The following is a 20,727-nucleotide window of genomic DNA, read 5'->3' as shown; positions in this document are numbered from 1 at the left end:
CCAGACGATCTTAACAATCTTGGTGGTTCATAGGGGAGAATCGGTTCAGACAGGTAAACTGGGCTGGAGTCGTTTAGGGATTTATAGGTTAACATCAGCACTTTGAATTGTGCTTGGAAGCTAATTGGCAGCCAGTGGAGCTGGCGCAACAGAGGAGTAGTATGCTCCCTGTACCCCGCTCCTGTTAGTAATCTGGATGGGGACACCAAAAAAAGTGAATGGTTGCCTCACTTGTATGACTCAAATAGACATGTTTAATCAATTTGTATGTCCTTACCACTCCACCCTGTATTGGTTTAAAGGACAATGATGGAAAATCTTGAAGACTGTGAAATTTGATCTTGATGTTTAGAGAACACAAGGGAGAGGTTGACAATGTGGTTATTTCTCCCCATTCTGAGAGGTGGGGCAAGGCTAATATGCCAAGTAACCACACCATTTCTTCCATCTTCCTAAGGAGGTAGAGCAATGCGCGCATCAACCATGTGATTCCCATATGGTTCTTAATTACAAGGTTCCAGTTAATTAAGTGAAAGCCAAGTTGATTTGTGTGGAACTCTTGTTCTTCCTGCCTCTCCAATGAGCTACAGAACAGAATATAGATGCAGCAATGCAAAAAGGAAGAGGTAGGCGTTGAAAAAGTTTTAATGCTTCTCAATCTTCTACATCCTTCTATTATTTATATTTATTTATCTCCTATATTTATACCTCTGGTCATGCCAGCCACATGACCTTGGAGGTGTCTACTGACAACGCCGGCTCTTCGGCTTAGAAATGGAGATGAGGACCACACCTCAGAGTCAGACACGACTGGACTTAATGTCAGGGGAAAACCATTACCTTTACCTATATTTATACTCTGCCCTTCTCACCCCCGAGGGGGGACTCAGGACGGCCTCACAGAAGCACCAAATGATGTCATCACCATAAAACAATTGAACAATAAATTAAAATATTAAAAACAGTAATTAAAACAATTGATCAAAACACGCCTGCTAAAATCAGAATCCAAAATCCAAGTCCGAGTCAATTCATTGTCTTAAGTCTTCTTTCACTTGCTGCTGTTCACTGTTTGAACACTTGGTCCCATAGACAAGTCTTAAGTTTCCTCCTAAAAGACAAGAGGGAGGTGGCCAGTCTGATGTCCCTGGGGAGGGAATTCCACAGACGAGGGGCCACTGCTGAGAAAGCCCTTTCCCTTGTCCCCACCAGTCCTGTTTGTGATGGCGTTGGGATCGAGAGCAGGGCCTCTCCAGATTAAGATAATCTGGAGAGGCCCTGCTCTCAATCCCAACACCATTGCAAATTTTTTGTGATGGTTTGTAACAGGAGATACGTTCCGACAGGTAGTCTGGGCCAGAACATCCCTTTAGCCTTCCTACTCCTGCAAACATCTAAAGAAATGGATTCCTGATATGCAGTCAATTCAAATCACACCTACAGAAATATTAAAATAATTCAGGTAAGACATGAGTGCAGAGAAACAACCTAGACTCTATAACATCATCTTGAGGTTTTGTAACAATATTGCTTAAGTCATGAGAAACATGCCAGATTCGAAACTAACACTTTCACATGCCACCTACCATTGTGCAATGATTCTTTTTTGTTGATTCTAGATTATGCGGTGAGTCTTCCAGATAACCCCATTGGACCTTCCTTCCTTCCTGTGTTTGCTCTGTCCAGTGCATGTGCATCCATGTCAAATGACCACACATTGGTTGGGGATAGGAAGGGGACAGTAGAAGAATCATGTCCGCTCTTTACACAAGACTTCATCAGTTCCAGGATTGTTGTGGAAGAAAAATATCACACCAGAAATAGTGCCATAATTGTACTTTACCAGACCCATGTGATAAAATCCTGATAGCATGGGTGTTTATTGTTATTGCAGTGCTGTGCCATGGAAACAAGGGAAGCAAATGGGTCACCTTATATCAAACACCTGAGAACTGAAAATACGATTACAAGGAATTTGGTGTAACTTTCCTTTCAATAGCCTACATTACTTATATCAGAGGTATGGAGCTTGTGGTCCTCAAAACGGCAGACCACAAACTGCAACCCATCAGAAATCCAGCAATATAAAGGTTTGTGATGTGGCTGTCAGAAGATCAGTTCAAGAATTTGGTGATAGGTCTTGACAGATGATCATTGGGACTGGGCGGAATCAAAGCCTGTTTCCACAGGTGCCATGGATTTACTAATCTTTGGGACTTTGTTGGACATTTGGGTACTAGAGTGTACCCCTCAGCACCTCATGTTTTGCTCGGTTAGATTCTGAATTCATAACTGGCACTGGATGCTACATGTTAGTTTCCTCACCCCATTGCAAGTGATGTAACCCATTCAGAAGAGATATACACAAAATTCCTTGCATCACAACATCTCCGGATCTTGGGTGTTTGGTGCAAAGAGCCCCAGACACTTCTTCTAGTCTACTACGTTATTAGGTGAATTATATTTTATTGTTTATGTTGTGAGTTCCACATGTGTTAGAAGTAAGTACTTGTCAAAGCAGACATTTTCTTTAGTAAAAACTAGGAGAACAACAGCAGAAAAAGGCCTTGCTTTTATGTGTTTTAAATCCAGAGAAAACACCATTATAGCAGCTCTGCTGGCTATGATCTGCTTCTGAGTCTCAACTCAACAGTCTTTGGGTATCCTAGGGTGCTGCGTAAACAGTCTGTCTTGATTATCTCCACAGCTACAATAAGGCAAATAAAGACAAAGCCAAAATACGCCATTAAGCAGCAGTAAGCGTATCAGCATGCAGAGCGTGTCTCTAATTCCCAGTGTGGCAGAAGTTCAAGACTGTTCAGCACTGTTTTTAGTTTAACAATAATTATTACATTTCAATGGCAGACTATGCAGCCAGTCCCAAAATAAGCTGTCTGTAAACAAGCTGCGAGAGAATGGGGCCTAGCGATTACATGCACTCAGTGTTAAATGTAAGCCTGTCTCAACCTTTCCTTTATCCTTTTCTGTATACTCAAGGGAAAATGTGAGTCAACAAACATCATTCTTGAGAAGATTCTTAGTCTCCACCCTGGTTTATCATGATGACAGGAACTTGTGTAGCATGAGATTTCTGTTACTAGACCTGAAGAATGGCTTTTGAAGCCCTCCTCACGCTAAAGGTGCATTAACACAGTTTGACATCACTTTAGCATGTCATGGCTCAATGCTATGGAATCATGGGAGTTGCAGTTTTACAAGATCTTCAGCCTTCTCTGCCAAAGATTGCTGGTATCTTACCAAATTACAACTCCATAACATTGAGCTCTGATAGTCGAAGTGGTGTCAAACTGCATTAATTTTAGTGTAGATGTACCCTAAGTTAGGGGTGGTGGTGAGAAATAGGTCAGCCTTGCATGAAGTCTACATACATTTTTATTCTACAGTAAGAGGATGCTTGGCTTAAATGCCCTAAAGGCACCACATCTCATGTTATCCTGGAAGCTATGCAAGGTTAGCCCTGGATAGTTCTTGGATGAGAAACTACAGAAGAGTACCAGGTTGCCTATATTTCAGAGGAAGAAACTGACATGACTACCTCTGAGCATTCCTTGCCTAAGAAAACTTTATGAAATTAATGGGTTCACCATAGGTCACAAGGGGATGGTGAATTGAGGGCATTGTCATACTGCAACTCACAGCATTCCTCACTATTGACTATGCTGACTAAGACTTTTTGGGATGTGTTCTAACAACATCTAGACAGAACACTATCTTACCCTGGCCTTGATGGATGTCTCCTTAGACCGGCATGTAAGCCAATTTGCATGTGCTAATGTAAAAGAAAAGTGTACATAAAATATAGTATTAGATTACATTAAAAGGCTTTGTTTTGAAACTTGGACCACGACACAACACAACTTCCTTACGACCTTGATCTCAACCTAGATATAATTCTGGACATAGGACTCTTCTCCCAGCATTCATTTAAGCTTAAGTTATATCAATATGGTTTTATGGTTGGATTACATTTTCAAGTAGAGAAAGCAGCCTCTGAGTTCTTGTTCTTAAAATTTAAAAAGACTAGGTGACTTGGGCAGAGTCCACACATATATATGCCCACTACTAGTTGACTCCAGAGTCACATTCAAAGATGTAGAGATCAATAGAGAGAGTTTACAACATAATAAAGAAGTATACGAAAGTTTATGCTACCACTTTCTTTCTCTCATTAGGTCTCAAAACTTCTGCAAGCTACCATTGCATCCAGAGTCCAATGTTAAAATTAATGTGGCAGGATTCTAGCAAGGATTTAAAGTTGTGCTCTATGAATTGAAATCATGATGGAAGTATTCATGTGAATCAGTGTAAAGATTTAGTATCTAACCAAGCAGCACACTCTCCAGGTTACCTGATTGCTTATGTTAAGAGTGCTTCAGCGCCATGGTATACAAAACTTCAATGAAGTTAATGGAGACATGTTCAGAGTGGAAGTTTTAGATTTTTGTTAATAGACAGAGATATAGTATAATCAGCACCAACACCAACCTTTCCAAATTTAATTTAGCCTCAGATTTCTTAACATCTTAATTGTTCGCCATGTCAGAAGGCAAGAATGTTACTTGAGGATTTCAGTTGTCAAAGCCATCAAGAGTCAAATGAATGCAAAAGCAACCATAACTCAAGTATCAACTAGAGACTTAGGTACTATGTAAGGTGTGTGCATCCCACCCTTCCTTTTCATTATTTGTATTTTGACAGTTTGATCTAGCCTGTATCATTAATCTTTCAGGTGCGAACATGAATCACTGTCTACCGTTTTTGCAGAATTTTATCTTTTTGGACATTGATGGACGCTAGATAGTTATAAAATAAAAATTGCAAATTCTACTTGCTTGTGATCATTTGTACTTTTGCACTTTTTCCTATGGTTTAGAGATATATTCACCTTTCAATAGGATGTTTACATTCCATAAATACCATTTAGATAGTAAACACCTTAATCTGTGGACAAAATCTTCAAAACTTCTGGTATTCAAAATCTGAATGCATCTATTCATGAATCTCACTGCTATTTTTATAAACTGGCCACATAAAAGGATGAGAATCAATCCCTGGACATCACCACCATGTTATCAATAGGATATGTGTATGTTTATACTCCTTTTAAAGCCGCACTTTCACAATATTTGCTATTTGGCATTGCCAGACCTACAAGCAAACCTTTGCAATATCACTGTCAGACTGAAACAAGAGAAATTCCATAAATAATTGGTCAATGCACTGAAATACAAAAGGGTGGCTTCTTTTCTACCTCTTTTTCTAAAAGTTTAAAACAGACAGGGAATCAGCAATAAAGGCTTGCCTCAATCAAATTTGCTGTTGCTTCCCGAGAATGTACTCTAAGTCAGTGGGTTGTATTTCCAAGCTAATGAGTAACAGAGAGATGCAAGTGGTTATCCATCATGATGTCAACAAAGATAAGCCACAGTGCATCAACTAGACTCCTCACCCTTTTAGTATATAGTAAAGACTCTTGTGTATTTAGTGAACATGTCCATACTATTTTCTGCCATTACTATGTAAGGGGAAAAAACAAAAAATGGGTTTATTGCCTCTTTAATTAGGTACCTCAATGGCGACTTGCTTCTTAACTAATTTCCAAGCTAAATTCAAGGTGTTGGCACTTAGAAGGTAGTCAGGATTTACTGGCAAGATCTTGTTTCAGGCTGCTGAAATGGGGGATGAAAAGTAGGTTTGCGAGTGGGACAAGAATAACCTAAAATTTGGTAACTTAAAGCAACACTTTGGCCAGGTATGTGTGTTAAGAGTCTTTTCAAGCCTGATGCTTTCCAGATGTGATGAACTGCAACTCTCATCATCTCCTAGCGATATGGCCATATATTATACTGCATAATATCCCGAGAGCACAACATTGGCGAAGTCTGGCATAGATGTGCCTTAAATAGCTATTTTTGTTTGGCATGGTTGCTCCATTTTGCAGTCCTAGTCTATGAAAAATGTGGACTCCATATTATAATTGATCCTATATGCTAAAGTCTGCTTGGCTCAACCAACAAAGCCCTTTATGGCTTGAGTACTAAGTACCTAAAGAAATGCTAGTTCTTGCATCAGCTTGCTCATATGGTATGCCAATAGATGATGGTCTCCTCTGAAGTCTGCTGGATGATGACACGGGTGCATTTCTGGTTGTAATAGTCAGTTTTCAGTCTTCTTTCCAATGCAGCTTGTCTGGCACTTTGACTACTAATATTTTTGGTGTCACACAATGAACTTTAATTGTCCTAGATTGTTTTAAAGCCATTTAAAGAACTTTTGGATCATTTTAAATGCTGCTTTCAACTGAGGTTTTGATTCCATTTAAGTTTGTCATGGCTTTTATTTATAAACCACTCTGAAAACTGATGCTGATGAGACAGTACACAAACTTCTTAATACAATAAATAAAATTACTGAGTTGCTTTGGAGTCTCTGTCACTGAGACTCCAAAGCAACTCGCTGGAGCCAGCATGATGTGGTAGAAACATGAATCAGAAAAGCTACACTTCAAATCCTGACACAACCATGATGTTGAATGGTGTGGTGTCGAAACCATCTCACAAAGATGAGCACTGTTCAAGTGCCCGTTTCCTTCAAACTTCAACTACCCCATTTTATGTGCAGGTGGTTTCAACTAGAGACATTTTCCTCTCCCTTTCTTGTTCATAAATGGTAACCTGATAATGCATGAAAGGGATTTGGCCCCTTTGCCATGTAGAATAAACAATGTCATTGTTGCTGGCTCTCCAAACTATGACTCAAAGTATCCCTTTTAGGGAGACAATTTTGGGGGTGGCTCATCTTTCGCTATTTATGAAGCTGCACTTCCACTGCTTGGTGGATGATTCTTGAATTGCAGCGGGTCAACTATTTACAATGAGCAAATTAAAACTGCAATTCCCTGTGCTTTCAAAATGGAACATTGGGATGAACATTATATTTAACTAACATAGTTTTGTCCAGCTAGCTGACAGAGGTCCGCTGCTTTCACAGCAGGGCACAGCAAGCCCAGTCTTGCGAATCCAGATATCTCTCATTCTGTTTTGACTCTAAAAGAGGATCAAATGCATCTTATCCTAAGGAGGGATGAACTAACACTTGACTTTCCCTGGCTGGTGGCAGATGATCCTGTCCGCTAGATATTCAGGAGTTGGGAATATTAAGGCTTGTCACTATGAAATGCAAGTGCTCTAAGCCCCCTATTTTGTATTAGTTTGGTAAATTTTAGTTATTTCTCCTTCTTCAGCACAGATTAAGGCAACAATGAAATTTTCTAGATCAAATCACAAGAAATGTCCAAGCAAAATAATTTTGGTTCTGGACAAAAAGGTTACAATGCTCATGCATGTGAGAAACGGAAAAAGTAGACACAATTGCCACTGCTAGAATGAATATAAAGAAATGCAACTCAAATAATATAAGGTCAGTTAGGACTGTAGGATGAAAAGCAAGTGGTCTTCAGTTAATCATAGAATCATAGAGTTGGAAGAGATCTCATGGGCCACCCAGTCCAACCCCCTACCAAGAAGCAGGAAAATCACATTCAAAGCACCCCCGACAAATGGCCATATAGCCTCTGCTTAAAAGCCTCCAAAGAAGGAGCCTCCACCACACTCCAGGGCTGAAAGTTCCACTGCTGTAAAGCTCTCACAGTCAGGAAGTTCTTCCTAATGTTCAGGTGGAATCTCCTTTCCCGTAGTTTGAAGCCATTGTTCCACGGCTTCAAACTTGTCTCCAGGGCAGCAGAAAAAAAGCCTGCTCCCTCCTCCCTATGACTTCTCTTCATATATTTATACATGGCCATCTAGCCTTCTATTCTTCAGGCTAAACATACCCAGCTCTTTAAGCTGCTCCTCATAGGGTTTGTTCTCCACACCCTTGATCATTTCAGTTGCCCTCCTCTGGACACATTCCAGCTTGTCAAAATCTCCCTTCAATTGCGGTACTCAGAATTGAACGCAGTATTCTAGGTGTGGTCTGACCAAGGCAGAATAGAGGGGTAGCATCTAATAAAGTAGATATATTTCTGGGTATTACTGCTTTGAGAAAAGTTGGCACCAGAGGGAGGAATAATATGTAAGGATTAGATATAAGTTCCTATACTATAGAAAAAGGAAGAGCAGGTCAACATGTTTCTGCAAACATTTCATTAACCATTGCATACCTAAATATTTTGACCTTTCTAGAGAACACCTTCTTTCAAAATGCATTAGGGAGAATTTATGATTTCTAATTTTGTATCCAAATATAGAAATTTACACATAGCTTTAGCCCACCGGAGGGGTAGTTATATGTTTTTCTAGCCCTCCTTCACCACCCTCCTAGTTTTGATATGGCTAAAAAACTTGGTGTCACACAATGAACTTAGATCAGGCATAGGACAACTTGGGCCCTCCAGATGTTTTGGACTCCAACTCCCACAATTCCTAACAGCATTAGGCTTAAGTGGCTGAGGGAGAAAAGGAAGGGGCCTGAGGCTGTTAGGAATTATGGGAGTTGGGAGTCCAAAACACTCCCAAGTTGGCCCATGCTTGCTCTATGAGATGTTCCTTGAAAAATTAAAACAAAATGTGTTGCAGGATGACATAAAAAGCTTGGTAAAAAGGAGCTTCGTTATCAGAGGCTTTGCTAACTGGGGAATACTTTTAGTATTCTAAGTGAGTTAAAGGAATGGGAATGTTATGTATTTCAGAAACTTTATTGGAATGTTGCTATACAGATCCTGCATTAGGCTAAAAAGAGATCCCAAACCGTTCTCCCGTTCTCTTGGAGAACGGGAGAAGTTCCAGCAGATTGGAGGAGGGCCAATGTGGTCCCAATCTTCAAGAAGGGAAAAAAGGATGACCCAAACAACTACCGTCCGGTCAGCCTCACGTCGATACCGGGCAAGATTCTGGAAAAGATTGTTAAGGAAGTGGTCTGCAAACACTTAGAAACAAATGCGGTCATCGCTAATAGTCAACATGGATTTATCAAAAACAAGTCATGTCAGACTAATCTGATCTCTTTCTTCGACAGAGCTACAAGCTGGGTAGACGCAGGGAATGCCGTGGATGTAGCGTACCTGGATTTCAGTAAGGCCTTCGACAAGGTCCCCCATGACCTTCTGGCAAGGAAACTAGTCCAATGTGGGCTAGGCAAAACTACGGTGAGGTGGATCTGGAATTGGTTAAGTGGACGAACACAGAGAGTGCTCACTAATGCTTCCTCTTCATCTTGGAAAGAAGTGACAAGTGGAGTGCCGCAGGGTTCCGTCCTGGGCCCGGTCCTGTTCAACATCTTTATTAATGACTTAGATGAAGGGCTAGAAGGCATGATCATCAAGTTTGCAGACGACACCAAATTGGGAGGGATAGCCAATAGTCCAGAGGACAGGAGCAGAATTCAAAACGATCTTGACAGATTAGAGAGATGGGCCAAAACTAACAAAATGAAGTTCAACAGTGACAAATGCAAGATACTCCACTTTGGCAGAAAAAACGAAATGCAAAGATACAGAATGGGTGACGCCTGGCTCGAGAGCAGTACGTGTGAAAAAGATCTTGGAGTCCTCGTGGACAACAAGTTAAACATGAGCCAACAATGTGACGTGGCGGCAAAAAAAGCCAATGGGATTTTGGCCTGCATCAAGAGGAGCATAGTGTCTAGATCTAAGGAAGTAATGCTACCCCTCTATTCTGCTTTGGTTAGACCACACCTGGAATATTGTGTCCAATTCTGGGCACCACAATTCAAGAGAGATATTGACAAGCTGGAATGTGTCCAGAGGAGGGCGACTAAAATGATCAAGGGTCTGGAGAACAAGCCCTATGAGGAGCGGCTTAGGGAACTGGGCATGTTTAGCCTGAAGAAGAGAAGGCTGAGAGGAGATATGATAGCCATGTATAAATATGTGAGAGGAAGCCACAGGGAGGAGGGAGCAAGCTTGTTTTCTGCTTCCTTGGAGACTAGGACGCGGAACAATGGCTTCAAACTACAAGAGAGGAGATTCCATCTGAACATGAGGAAGAACTTCCTGACTGTGAGAGCCGTTCAGCAGTGGAACTCTCTGCCCCGGAGTGTGGTGGAGGCTCCTTCTTTGGAAGCTTTTAAACAGAGGCTGGATGGCCATCTGTCAGGGGTGATTTGAATGCAATATTCCTGCTTCTTGGCAGGGGGTTGGACTGGATGGCCCATGAGGTCTCTTCCAACTCTTTGATTCTATGAATGTAAAACTAGGTAAATGGGCTAAGATGAGGATGTTATAAAGACATAATGAGTTCCATCTGCTGCCAAAAAAGGAAATGGCCCATTGTGAGATCTATGGTCAGCCAGTGGATTTTGAAACCTGTACCATGTGTCAGTTGTCAGACTACTATGAAAGGCAGTTTTGGGTGGCTGTTCCCCAAATTCCTTCCTGAAATGTTTCCATCAAAACTCAGCAGTCCTTTGGAAGCAATGAAGCCTCTTCATATGGGTGTGGAAAGAGGATAATTAATCTCATGTGTACAATCCTGAAACAAGAATCTTTAGGATCTTTCTGGAAAAAAAATAAAGATTAAAAGACAATTTTTTTTAAAAAAAAAAGCACAGACAACACCATTTTTAAATAATTTTATAATTTCCTGAAGAACTTAGTTTGTGAATAAAAAAGAAAAAAATTGAACAAAAGTGTTTATATTATCAAGGCAAAGTTGAATATATAACACAATTTCATTGCAATTCATTATCCTGTCAGTAACATGACTCCATCAATAAAACACATACATGTCGAAGGCAGCGTGCGCACTTGCATTACAGACATCTATTACCTCTCACTGCTGCTCCTTCCAGAAAGAACTCAAAGTATGTCAGACTATATATGCAAAGCTTGTCTCCTCCTCTATTAAAGTGCAACACATCACTTTTCAACTAGCAAAAGATCCCCCATCTGTAGTGTGTGTGTGTGTGTAAGAAGACAATTCACAAATGTTTACCAGGCTGTTTTCATTAATAATTCAATTAAGCAAAATGAAGTTAATCTAGGAAAAGTAACAATACTGCTTTGGCAAGGATGAATTAACCCAGGTTATGTCTGTTTGAGGGCAGGTCTAGAATAGAAAGAGGATGTAATCCCTTTATTTGCACAGAATCAAAAGAAGATGTGAACCTTTGTGGTAAAGCCCTAGAAGTCTTAGGATATATTCATCACAGATATGTAAGGGATGTGTTGACAGGAACAAAGCCTGTGGTCTATCTCTTTCTTAGAAGTGCCCAATCAAAACAATACTAAGCCAAAGCCTGAGTTTATCAGATGAGTATCCTGACTTCACTGTAGCCATGAGTCTATGGAGAAAAGAAATAAAAGGCAATTTCAATGATATTTGGCTAAAGATTTTGCATAAAGATGAATATTCCAAGGTTGCGACCACAAGCCAAGAGTTCCAAGATTTTCAACATTGATTCCAGCTAGAACATTTGATAGCGAATCAAAGGGATTTGTGGTGGAACACATGAATTTGAAAGCATTTTATAATATTCTTAAATTTAACCAAGATTATTTTGTAAGTAGTTTAAAGTATATTAATTTAACACATGACTCACCAATGTATTTAGGATGTGCAAATTTATGTTAGCCAAAACCTGAACAAGTCGCCAAAGTCTTCTATTCCAAAAATACAGAAAATAATGATAAACCCATTCTTCTAAGCTTATGTCTGTCTTTTCAAGACTGGGCGCACACAGAATGGCAATGCAGATGAGTAAGAGGTAAGAGGAGAAGGTATGTTTAGGAATAACTAATAGTTTAGGTGTACAAAACAGGAATTAAAGTGTGTGTAAATATGCTTTAATAATTTTCTTCTATTTAAAGAAGTGGTACTGGGATGCAAGGGACACCCACAGAAAACAGCAGATGCTGATATTTTTGGCCCTTTCTTAATGTAATCCATGTATCATAGTATTGGGAGAAGAACAAAGTCAGTATTTGTTAAGAAGGCTACATTGGTTTGGTCTTCATGGCCTGTCAAGGCAACTGAAAGGTATTTTGAGCCTAAAGAGTCAATTTCCTTATAAAACTGAGAGGAGGAGTCCAGAACTTTGCCTTTTCATATTTTGAATTCCTTTGGACAATACATTTAGTTTAATATATTTTTAAGCACAACTTTTTCATTTCTACTTCTATCTTTTTTTAAAATTTAAAATCAGACAACAGACACACATCGTCGGTAACTGTCCCAGTCTGAGGACCACACAGACAATAATTGACAAGCAGATAACAAAACTGAAAAATAAAATTAAAAAACCAAACCCTGAAAAAGTCAAAGGGAAATACCAATGATGACAGGGTTACAGCACTCTCCACACACACTGGAAAAAGTCAGTATTTTTATGCTTATACTTTTGACACTAAAAAGTTTGGAAATGCTTTTATTCTCTCTTTTTAAAAAAGTCAACTAGAGACAGCCATTTTGTTCAGAAGGATAGCAGCTCCCTCTATTAATGGAAAAAAGGTAAAAAATATTTGCTTTATAAAAAACAGCACCTGCTGCACTGACAAGATTTAGTGATTGGCAAAAGAAGAGTCTCTCTTGTTAATCCTGATCATCCCAAACCACCCACTGTTTGACCTACCCACTCATCTAGCTGTAGCATTATCACTGAGTTAGTGTTATTACATCCATTGTCCCTGCTTTCCATTTCTATGACTGCTTGGTTCTCTGAAGTGGCACCTTCTAACTTCAACAACATTTTTGTTTTTCTTTAAGGCCACTCTGAAAACTCATGTGAAGCGAATAAATTAGGAATATGAGACAGGTAGAAAACAGTTAACTCCCCTTTATCTGACCCAAACAGAATACTCCTTGAATCTTAGAATGGACAGAGAACAGATGGCTAAAACCCCCTTATGATATGATATCTTGCAAATTTCACTTGACAATTTTCTTACATGAACTCTTTTGTGAGTCTTTCCCTTTTATACAGAATATCTGATGATGTGTACTGCTTTGTCACCACCATTTTCACCTCTTTAGTTGTGGTAGATGTTTGGGATTTACAGCCAATATGAATGGAGTTTTGAATGAAAACAGTGGCCAAAGTCAGCCACTATAAAAGACCCAATGCACATCCAAACATGGCTCTTACTAATGTTTTTCTTGAACATAGACTTGTGTCAATTTTGAGATTCACATTTAATGAGTTTAGATGAAGGAGTAATGGTTTGAGTATTGGATTATGACACTGGAGACTAGGGTTGGGATCCCTGTTTGGCCACAGAGACCTACTGGGTGACCAAGTCACATTTGCTCAGCCTAAGAAAACTTCCTCTGAATAAATCTGTTCAAGATAACCCCATGGTTCGCCTTAGGGTCTCCAGAAGTCGTAAACAACTTGAAGGCACACAACAATAATAACTGGATTTGACAGGATTAGAATGAGTATATGGATTCCTGGTAAACATTAAATCACCAAATTAGGAACTTCAGATAGCATGTCAATAAACTATTTCTATTTTTCAATGAGATTTTAAAAACTGGATCAAATAAAGAAAAATTCTCCCACTGATTCCTGTATAAAAAGTCCATGAAGTTTATAAGCACCTTCTACGGCATTACAATTTAGCTTTTTTGTGACTTGAAATAATAATAAGGCATTCCTTAACTACAGCCAAGCCTTATTATAATTCAGCAAATGAAACTCTAATGTGACTAATGTTCATAACAACTGAGAATTTCGAATTCACTGATAAGAGGCTATTTTTGAAAACTGAACTAAAGAACAAGGAAGGTAAAGAAGATAAATTTTTCCAGCAATCTCTCTTGCAATGTAACTAGTCTAAAGCTGTATTAGTCTAATGTTAAAGGCAACAAAACAGGCCATGACCAGCACTAAATACTTTGCATTTAAATCTCCACAATTCCTAGAAATGAAGTTTGACAGGATCTCTAACCAAACATTGATGAAGAACTTTGTCTGCAATAGTACGCTGATGATAAAGCCAGAGCACTGTTCTCAAATAAAATCTTGTTTTGTGCAGTTGCTTGTTTTAAATGTATTTACTTACGGTTTTTCTGTGTAGTTCCACGGGCTCAGCCCTAAGTGTGGCAGGGCCCTAAGCCCATGAAACTGGACAGAAAAGTGTGTGGTGAGGGAAACAGCGAAGAACTGAAAGTGAGACACATTCCAGATTTGTGAGTGGGTTAGAACAGCAGATGTTCTGGCAGATAATAAAGAGTAAATGGCCAGCTTGGGAATGGGCTCGACTAAAAAAGGCCACTCCTCCCCTGGAGAACAAGGTGTGAGTGGAAGAGAGTATAAAGCATGGGTTTTATCACAATGTCATGATTTGTGGGCTCTGTGCACAATGTACTGGGAATGTCATCCCCCTGCTATCAGAGACCCATTTCTGCAGGAGCATAGCCACATGGTGGCAGCTGGCTGAAAGGCTCCAGATATACTCTCATGGAGAACTGTAACTGATAGGTGGTGTGATAAGCACAAGGGGTGACATAGCAAACACAAGTGACCATCTCTGAATAGCTCCCCTCCTCTTTCAGTCAAGCCCAGGTCCAAACAAAACAAAACAAAACAAACCCCTCTATCAAGGAACATCTCAGTAAGAGCTTTACAAGCAGCAGTTATTTCAACCACAGATAAGAAAAATTCCACAGCTTCTCCCACAGAGAGAGTGGATTGTTTTATAGCAGGGAACAAGGGCAACTGAAGACCAGACCATATAACTTAATAGGATAGCCAGGGAGTGGTGATGGTGGGAAGATGTTAGCCCTGAAGGTTGAGAGGGTTTTACAGGCAGCATTAAATTCCTACACTGAGTAATTAGGGATGAAGGAGAAAAAGCTAGAAGGGAAATTTCAAAACAGCAGCTCCTATCAAAATGTGCTGACTCAAACAATAGGGCCAAAGGTGCGGCTCTGGTATGAGGCATGGCTCAATGTTATGTACAGTCATTGTCTGCATGCCTTCCGGTAAAGGCAATTTCAACCTTGAGAACAATCAACTCCCCCTCCTTAATGATGAAAAGGCTGTTATTACCATCTGCTCTAAAACCACCATTGTACATTTCCAGTTATGAAGGTGCAAACTAAGATGAAGTGTGAACCTTTGAGGAGGAAGCCCACAGAAAAACTATGTTCACCATTCAGAACTTAGATGATTTATGTTCTATCTCCTATCTCCAGTGCACCTCTAACAGAAGGAAGAATCTAAGCATGTGGCACAGGATGCGCTACTGCCTTTTTTTTTGTCTCAATGGCATATGCTACTTAAAAGATATTAATGAAGTTCTTCTTGTTTAGCTGGGACCCCTTCCTTGCTTTTTAGATATCAGTGATATCACAACTGGTGGATCTGAAGGAAGAAATGAAGGAAAGAAAGTTTGAAGTAGAAAATAATCCTTCCATATTGCCTTTGTCAGTGCTACTAAAAGTTGTGGTCCATGGACCAGTGCTCGTCTCTAGATTTTCCAGGTAATGAAGAAAAATGTAACTAATGGCCATAAATATGATCCTAGTTCTTTGCACACAAGAGATTAAAAATTACCAGTCTCCCGCATCCATTGACATGAAATGGCACTGGTCTGAGTGACATGTGATGAAGGATATAGTGTAGTATCTGAAACATGAAATAAAGAGACTTAAAAGGAAGTCTGTCTGATAATATAAAATTTAGGGATAAGAAATGAGGACATTCAAATGCAAAGCTCTTAATGTGCAAAATAAACCCCAACCAAATTGTTTGACTTGGGAAAAATGATTAGAATAGTCACTTCAGTAACAAAACCGTTAGAAAAGGAAATTAAGAACATGTGATCCTTCTGCTTACTGCAGTAAATTTGGAATCCTAATTTCCATTTCTGTTATCTGCTCTAAAGGTTCCTGTTAGCCCTGAAATCTGAAAAAATAAAAATAAAAAAGACCTCCTCCAAGGAAGTGAGATAATGTCACAGATATAAAATGATATCTGGTAAATGCCTGAAGAATGATACCATGTGTAATATCAATATTGCCAAAACAAAACGATAGTTTCACAAATTGTGCAAAACAACTGATTATTCAGATTCCTATTCGTTCTGTGATTTGGATATGTCAACAAAGTGTTGTCTAGAGAAGCTATTTTGGCCTCAAACATTACTGGCAGATGATAAGTAAAGTACAGCAACAGGCAAGACCAATATTCTGTTAGCTTCTGGAGTAATCCTCTAAGAACTCAAAAACAGAGAAGCTAAGCATGAATTGAGCACGGTTCAAATAAGAATGCAGAGATATGTAGATAAAGTATGTTAAGCTCTCTCAGAACCAAGAAAACCTACTAAAGCCATCCTCATCTCATCAGTCCATTTGGTAAACAAGCATGACGTGCACAATAGGCAGAATAAAAGAGAACACATTAAAATGTTTTCAATTCTCCCTCAACTGATATCTGTTAATGAGAAAAAGAGATACTCCTCACCTCTCTTTGTAACAATGTCCACTTTCAGGGTTATGCCCCTGTGCAGACACAGACTGCTAATTCTGAGTTAGCAAAAGTGTTTTTCACTTTGGTTCACTTTCAGGACCACATTCAGCCTCCTCTATAAACGCATAAAGATTTATTTACTAATTGGAAAATAAAATGAAGACAAGTGCTCCTACCATTTTAAGAATCACTAGAACAAGTTGTCTCCAATATATTGCCATTCTATGCTTCTTGGACTCGGATTTCTAAGCAGACATATCCCAAAGCCAACAGGAAAGGTAACTGGGAGGCATATTCCAAAAGATAGGCAGTGAGAATATGAATGCAGACATAATTCCATATTTATAGACTGGAAAAGGTGAGATATCAGTTTAGGTTCATTTGTTTCTTTATATAAAAAGGTGCACCAAAAGTTTTGTCTTCTCTCCCCTGCCTTTCATCTCCAATCCAAGCTCCTTGGGTAGATTGGGCTTGTCACTGGGCATGCTACTGTCAGGGAGATAGCACAGATTTAGGTCATGAGGACTCCTCAAGTGCATTGACAACTTGCTCCAGGATGTCAGGGCAGTGATCAGCTATCTGCTGTAGAATGGCATTGGCAAATTCCTGTAGCTCTGCGCTGTCCCGCTCGCCTTTTTCCAGCTCCTCTTGAAGCTGTGAGAAAACAAAAGATAGAAAATCACATCAGCACATACTGATGTATTAAAAAAACATATAGAATTCAGCCCAGAGCCTGAATGCTGCTTTACCATAAAAAAGAGAAAAGAACAATTTCATACAAATTTGTCTCCAAATGTACCACGAGGAGGGAGCAGCAGCCAATGGTGTCCCTACATATATCATTCTCATATCAACTTGCAGATGTGTATCATTCATACATAAAAGGGAGAAACATTAAGTGGCTCAAATATCATGACTGATCATATCTGGAAGGATCTAGCCCAGGCATGGGCAAACTTCGGCCCTCCAGGTGTTTTGGACTACAATTCCCACAATTCCTAACAGCTGGAAAGAATTGTGGGAGTTAAAATTCAAAATAAGGTCAAAGTTTGCCTATGCCCGATCTAGCCTGGAACATAGCATTTCACTATGTATGGTTGCCCAACAATTGAAAAAAACAAACCAAACAAACATTATTTTTTTCAGAAAGTATGTTGCAGATCTAGAGATACCAGCTTCTGATGATGCACAGAAAAATATCCTGACAGTTCAGAAACAACTAATTCTCACTAGTCTTTTATCATGAGTTCAGAGGGCAACTGCTTCTCATCCAGACTTCTTTCTCCCAGTTAGTCTCAAAGATACTACAAGATTTCTTTGAATGCTGATATAAACTAACTTAGCAATGTGTTTGGATACTTACTGTCTATGGTAGTGCTCACTGGTATTTTTAGACACAAATCTGCAATATCCGCCTGACTCCATTCCCCTAGGTTTGTTTTAAAGACAGGGCATTTTGTGCGCACAATACTCTAGTTGCCTATTATGAACTTTAAGTATGCATGACAAGTAGTCCAAACGACAGCCTCATGTCATTTCTCCTTTTATTTAATTTTCTTCGGATCTTTCTTTAACAATTCTTATTCCTGCCAAAGAAACCCCTGCTCCATCAGAAAGAAATGAAGAAAGTATATATGAATGTTGGCTTATATACACAGGAAAAAGCCGTAGTGCTAAAGCTGTCTAACACAGGGAAAGGGAAATGACACCTCAGTTCTCCATTCTCTTCCATTCCTTGCAAAGTGTTAAGCACCAATTTTCAGTGTGTTCACCTTACATCCAAAACATCTCACACTGTTTTTACCACCTTTTGATGGATGCTTCCTCTTCCACATGCACATTAACACTTTGCCCATCCCAGAAAATAGAATAAAATTCAGTATTTGTACTATTATTGTTTTTATGAGGATCTCTGCATGTTCACCTTAATTTCCAAATGAGTTCCATATATGTACTTCATGTCAGTTGCTGTAATTAACTTAAGAATGGTATTACAATTAAAGTAACTCAAAATTATTTTACTTTTTTGGCATTCATCTGATCAAGTACTTCCGTTCCAGAAAATAATCTGTATGAGTGAAATCTGATTTTTCATTATTATGAAAGAGGAAACACTACTTTTACTTCATTTTAAGAAAAAGATTATGATTCTGTTGATTAATTACAAATTGGGAAGGCAGTTGTTTAACTTTTGAATGTTTGTAAGATGAGCATACAAGACGTTTCAACCAGATATAATTTCACACAAACCACAGATGCTAATAAATGGAAATAAACAAGCCAAACCACACGTGGTTTCCCTTACTTATAAAGAGGATATGTGGAACCTTTCCAAGCAACACTCCCTAGCAGGATACAGACAAATATATCTAGATATTCTTGGAAAATTTTCCAATGCATAGAACTTTTCCAAAGGTGAATAACAGAGCTATGAAGCACCTTGATATACAAGAGCTGTATTAATGATTCTAATTTTTAAGCACTACATATTGATATTCATATAGAAAAATATATGTATTAGCTACTATTGTTGTTGCTATGTTTGGTTATGGAACTGTGACTTTACATGCAATGTGCTCCCCAGATATAAATTGCCAAATAGCCTGGACCTGAGCTGTCTAGGTCTTTAAAGGTAATAACCTGCACTTTGAAGTGTGCTTGGAAAGAAGCTGGCAGCCAGTAGATGCTGCAACAAAGGGTTTGTCTGCTTCCTGTAGCCAGCCCCAGTCAGCAACCTGGCTGCAACTCTTGGACCAGCTGAAGTTTCTGAACACTTAGCTATGGTGCCAATGCCGCTGTGTCTGAGAGCTTCTCCGCCAGTGGAATCTCCCACTCCTGCTGCCATCCAGAGCTATTTGGCACATTTAGTATGGCTCTTCAGCAAAAGCCCACCTGACATGGGAGAACCTGTCAGCAGAATTGCTATCACCAGCACCAATACCATCAGCTTAGAGTCTTGCCTCACAAGAGTCCACAATCCCACCACCATGGAAAGATAGAACCATGATGGGAATTACCATTTACCCAGCCTGAAGAAAGGATGGGATATTTGGATTATAATAGAAATGGATTTTAGTGGAAAAGAAGGTCGTCCTAGAAGTCAACATTTTTATTGTACAATAATTATGAAATAAGAAATTGGGACCTAAGGAAAATAAGTGATCAAAAATAAATATGAGAAAGGGGGCACATGCATGTTTGTTCAAATTATGCAAGTACTTCTATATGTGTGTGTATGTATGTATGTATGTATGTATGTAGGTATAGTTGAATTTGTGTGATAAGGAAACATATAGCACAGGTATTGTTGCGAATACTGGGTTTCAGTCGGGTCCAGTGCAGAAGACACAAGAACATTGCACACAGGCAAGAGGAAAAAGAACAGAAAAACTTTACTCTTATCAGCAGTGTTAAAACATAAACTTACAGTGTTGCAAACAAAATCAAACAGTGCAACAAACTTATATAGTCCTTGTAAGTAATAAAGAATAAGGTTTCTTCATCTTCATTCAAATGAGAGAGAAGTACAAACAGCTGAGAATAGGCTCCCCAGAGCAAAAGCTAAACTGTATTCTAAAACACATATAGTTATACCCCACTGAGTGTGGTCCAAACTTACTTGCTGACCTACATTAGCAGTTGCACACAATGACCAACAGTATAAGGTTTTCTTTAACACACACACACACACAATCCTGTTATGACTTAAGGTAATTGGCATTACAGTACATTTTGTGCTCCTGGCTATCCACTTAATCTACTTCCTGTCCTGGTAGGGAAAAATGAGGGGTAGAATAATTATTGCTTTCCGTAAACAGTAACTCTGAAGTGATATGAAAGCAGGTTGGAAGCTTTGGTGTAATGAGTTAAAGAAAAAAGGATCCTAGTGTAACTGACTATTATGTTTAGAACTTGTTAGAGGAAACTGAAAAATTAAGAATTTTGTTCCCTCAGGAGCTAAATTCTTAGTATTTATATTTATCGTGTCGTCAGCAACCAGAACATTGTATTACATTTCTAACAGAACAAAACAAACAAACAGATAAAAAACCCCACAAATTTTAGTGCTCCACCAACTACCAGGAACTGGAAGAAAGTAAACACAATAAAATAATTTTTAAAATAACCGGCATTATTTTTTTACACATCATCAGAAGCTGGTATCTCTAGATATGCAGCATACAATCTGAAAAAGTGTTTGTTTTTTTAAAAATATGGAGCAACTTACATAATAAAATGCAAAATTCCAGGCTAGATCCTTCCAGATATGATCAG

General features: G+C 39.1%; 1 protein-coding gene across 9 annotated transcripts in view; it reads right to left on the bottom strand.

The window, feature by feature from the left end:
- Positions 1 to 10,596: 10,596 nt before the first annotated feature.
- ERC1 (ELKS/RAB6-interacting/CAST family member 1) overlaps positions 10,597 to 20,727 on the bottom strand; it is a 167,247-nt gene continuing 157,116 nt past the window's right edge. For all 9 annotated transcript variants that reach the window (XM_067469263.1, XM_067469264.1, XM_067469265.1 and 6 more), the window contains one exon: positions 10,597 to 17,106. In XM_067469263.1, the coding sequence (XP_067325364.1) occupies positions 16,969 to 17,106 (138 nt within the window). In that variant the 3' untranslated portion in view covers positions 10,597 to 16,968. The remainder of the gene's footprint in view (positions 17,107 to 20,727) is intronic.

The sequence above is a fragment of the Anolis sagrei genome, chromosome 5 (genome assembly GCF_037176765.1).
Source record: "Anolis sagrei isolate rAnoSag1 chromosome 5, rAnoSag1.mat, whole genome shotgun sequence".
NCBI classification, from domain to species: Eukaryota; Metazoa; Chordata; class Lepidosauria; order Squamata; family Dactyloidae; genus Anolis; species Anolis sagrei.
Note: the sequence above shows the minus strand (reverse complement) of the source record. Positions and strands in the feature narration are given on the sequence as shown.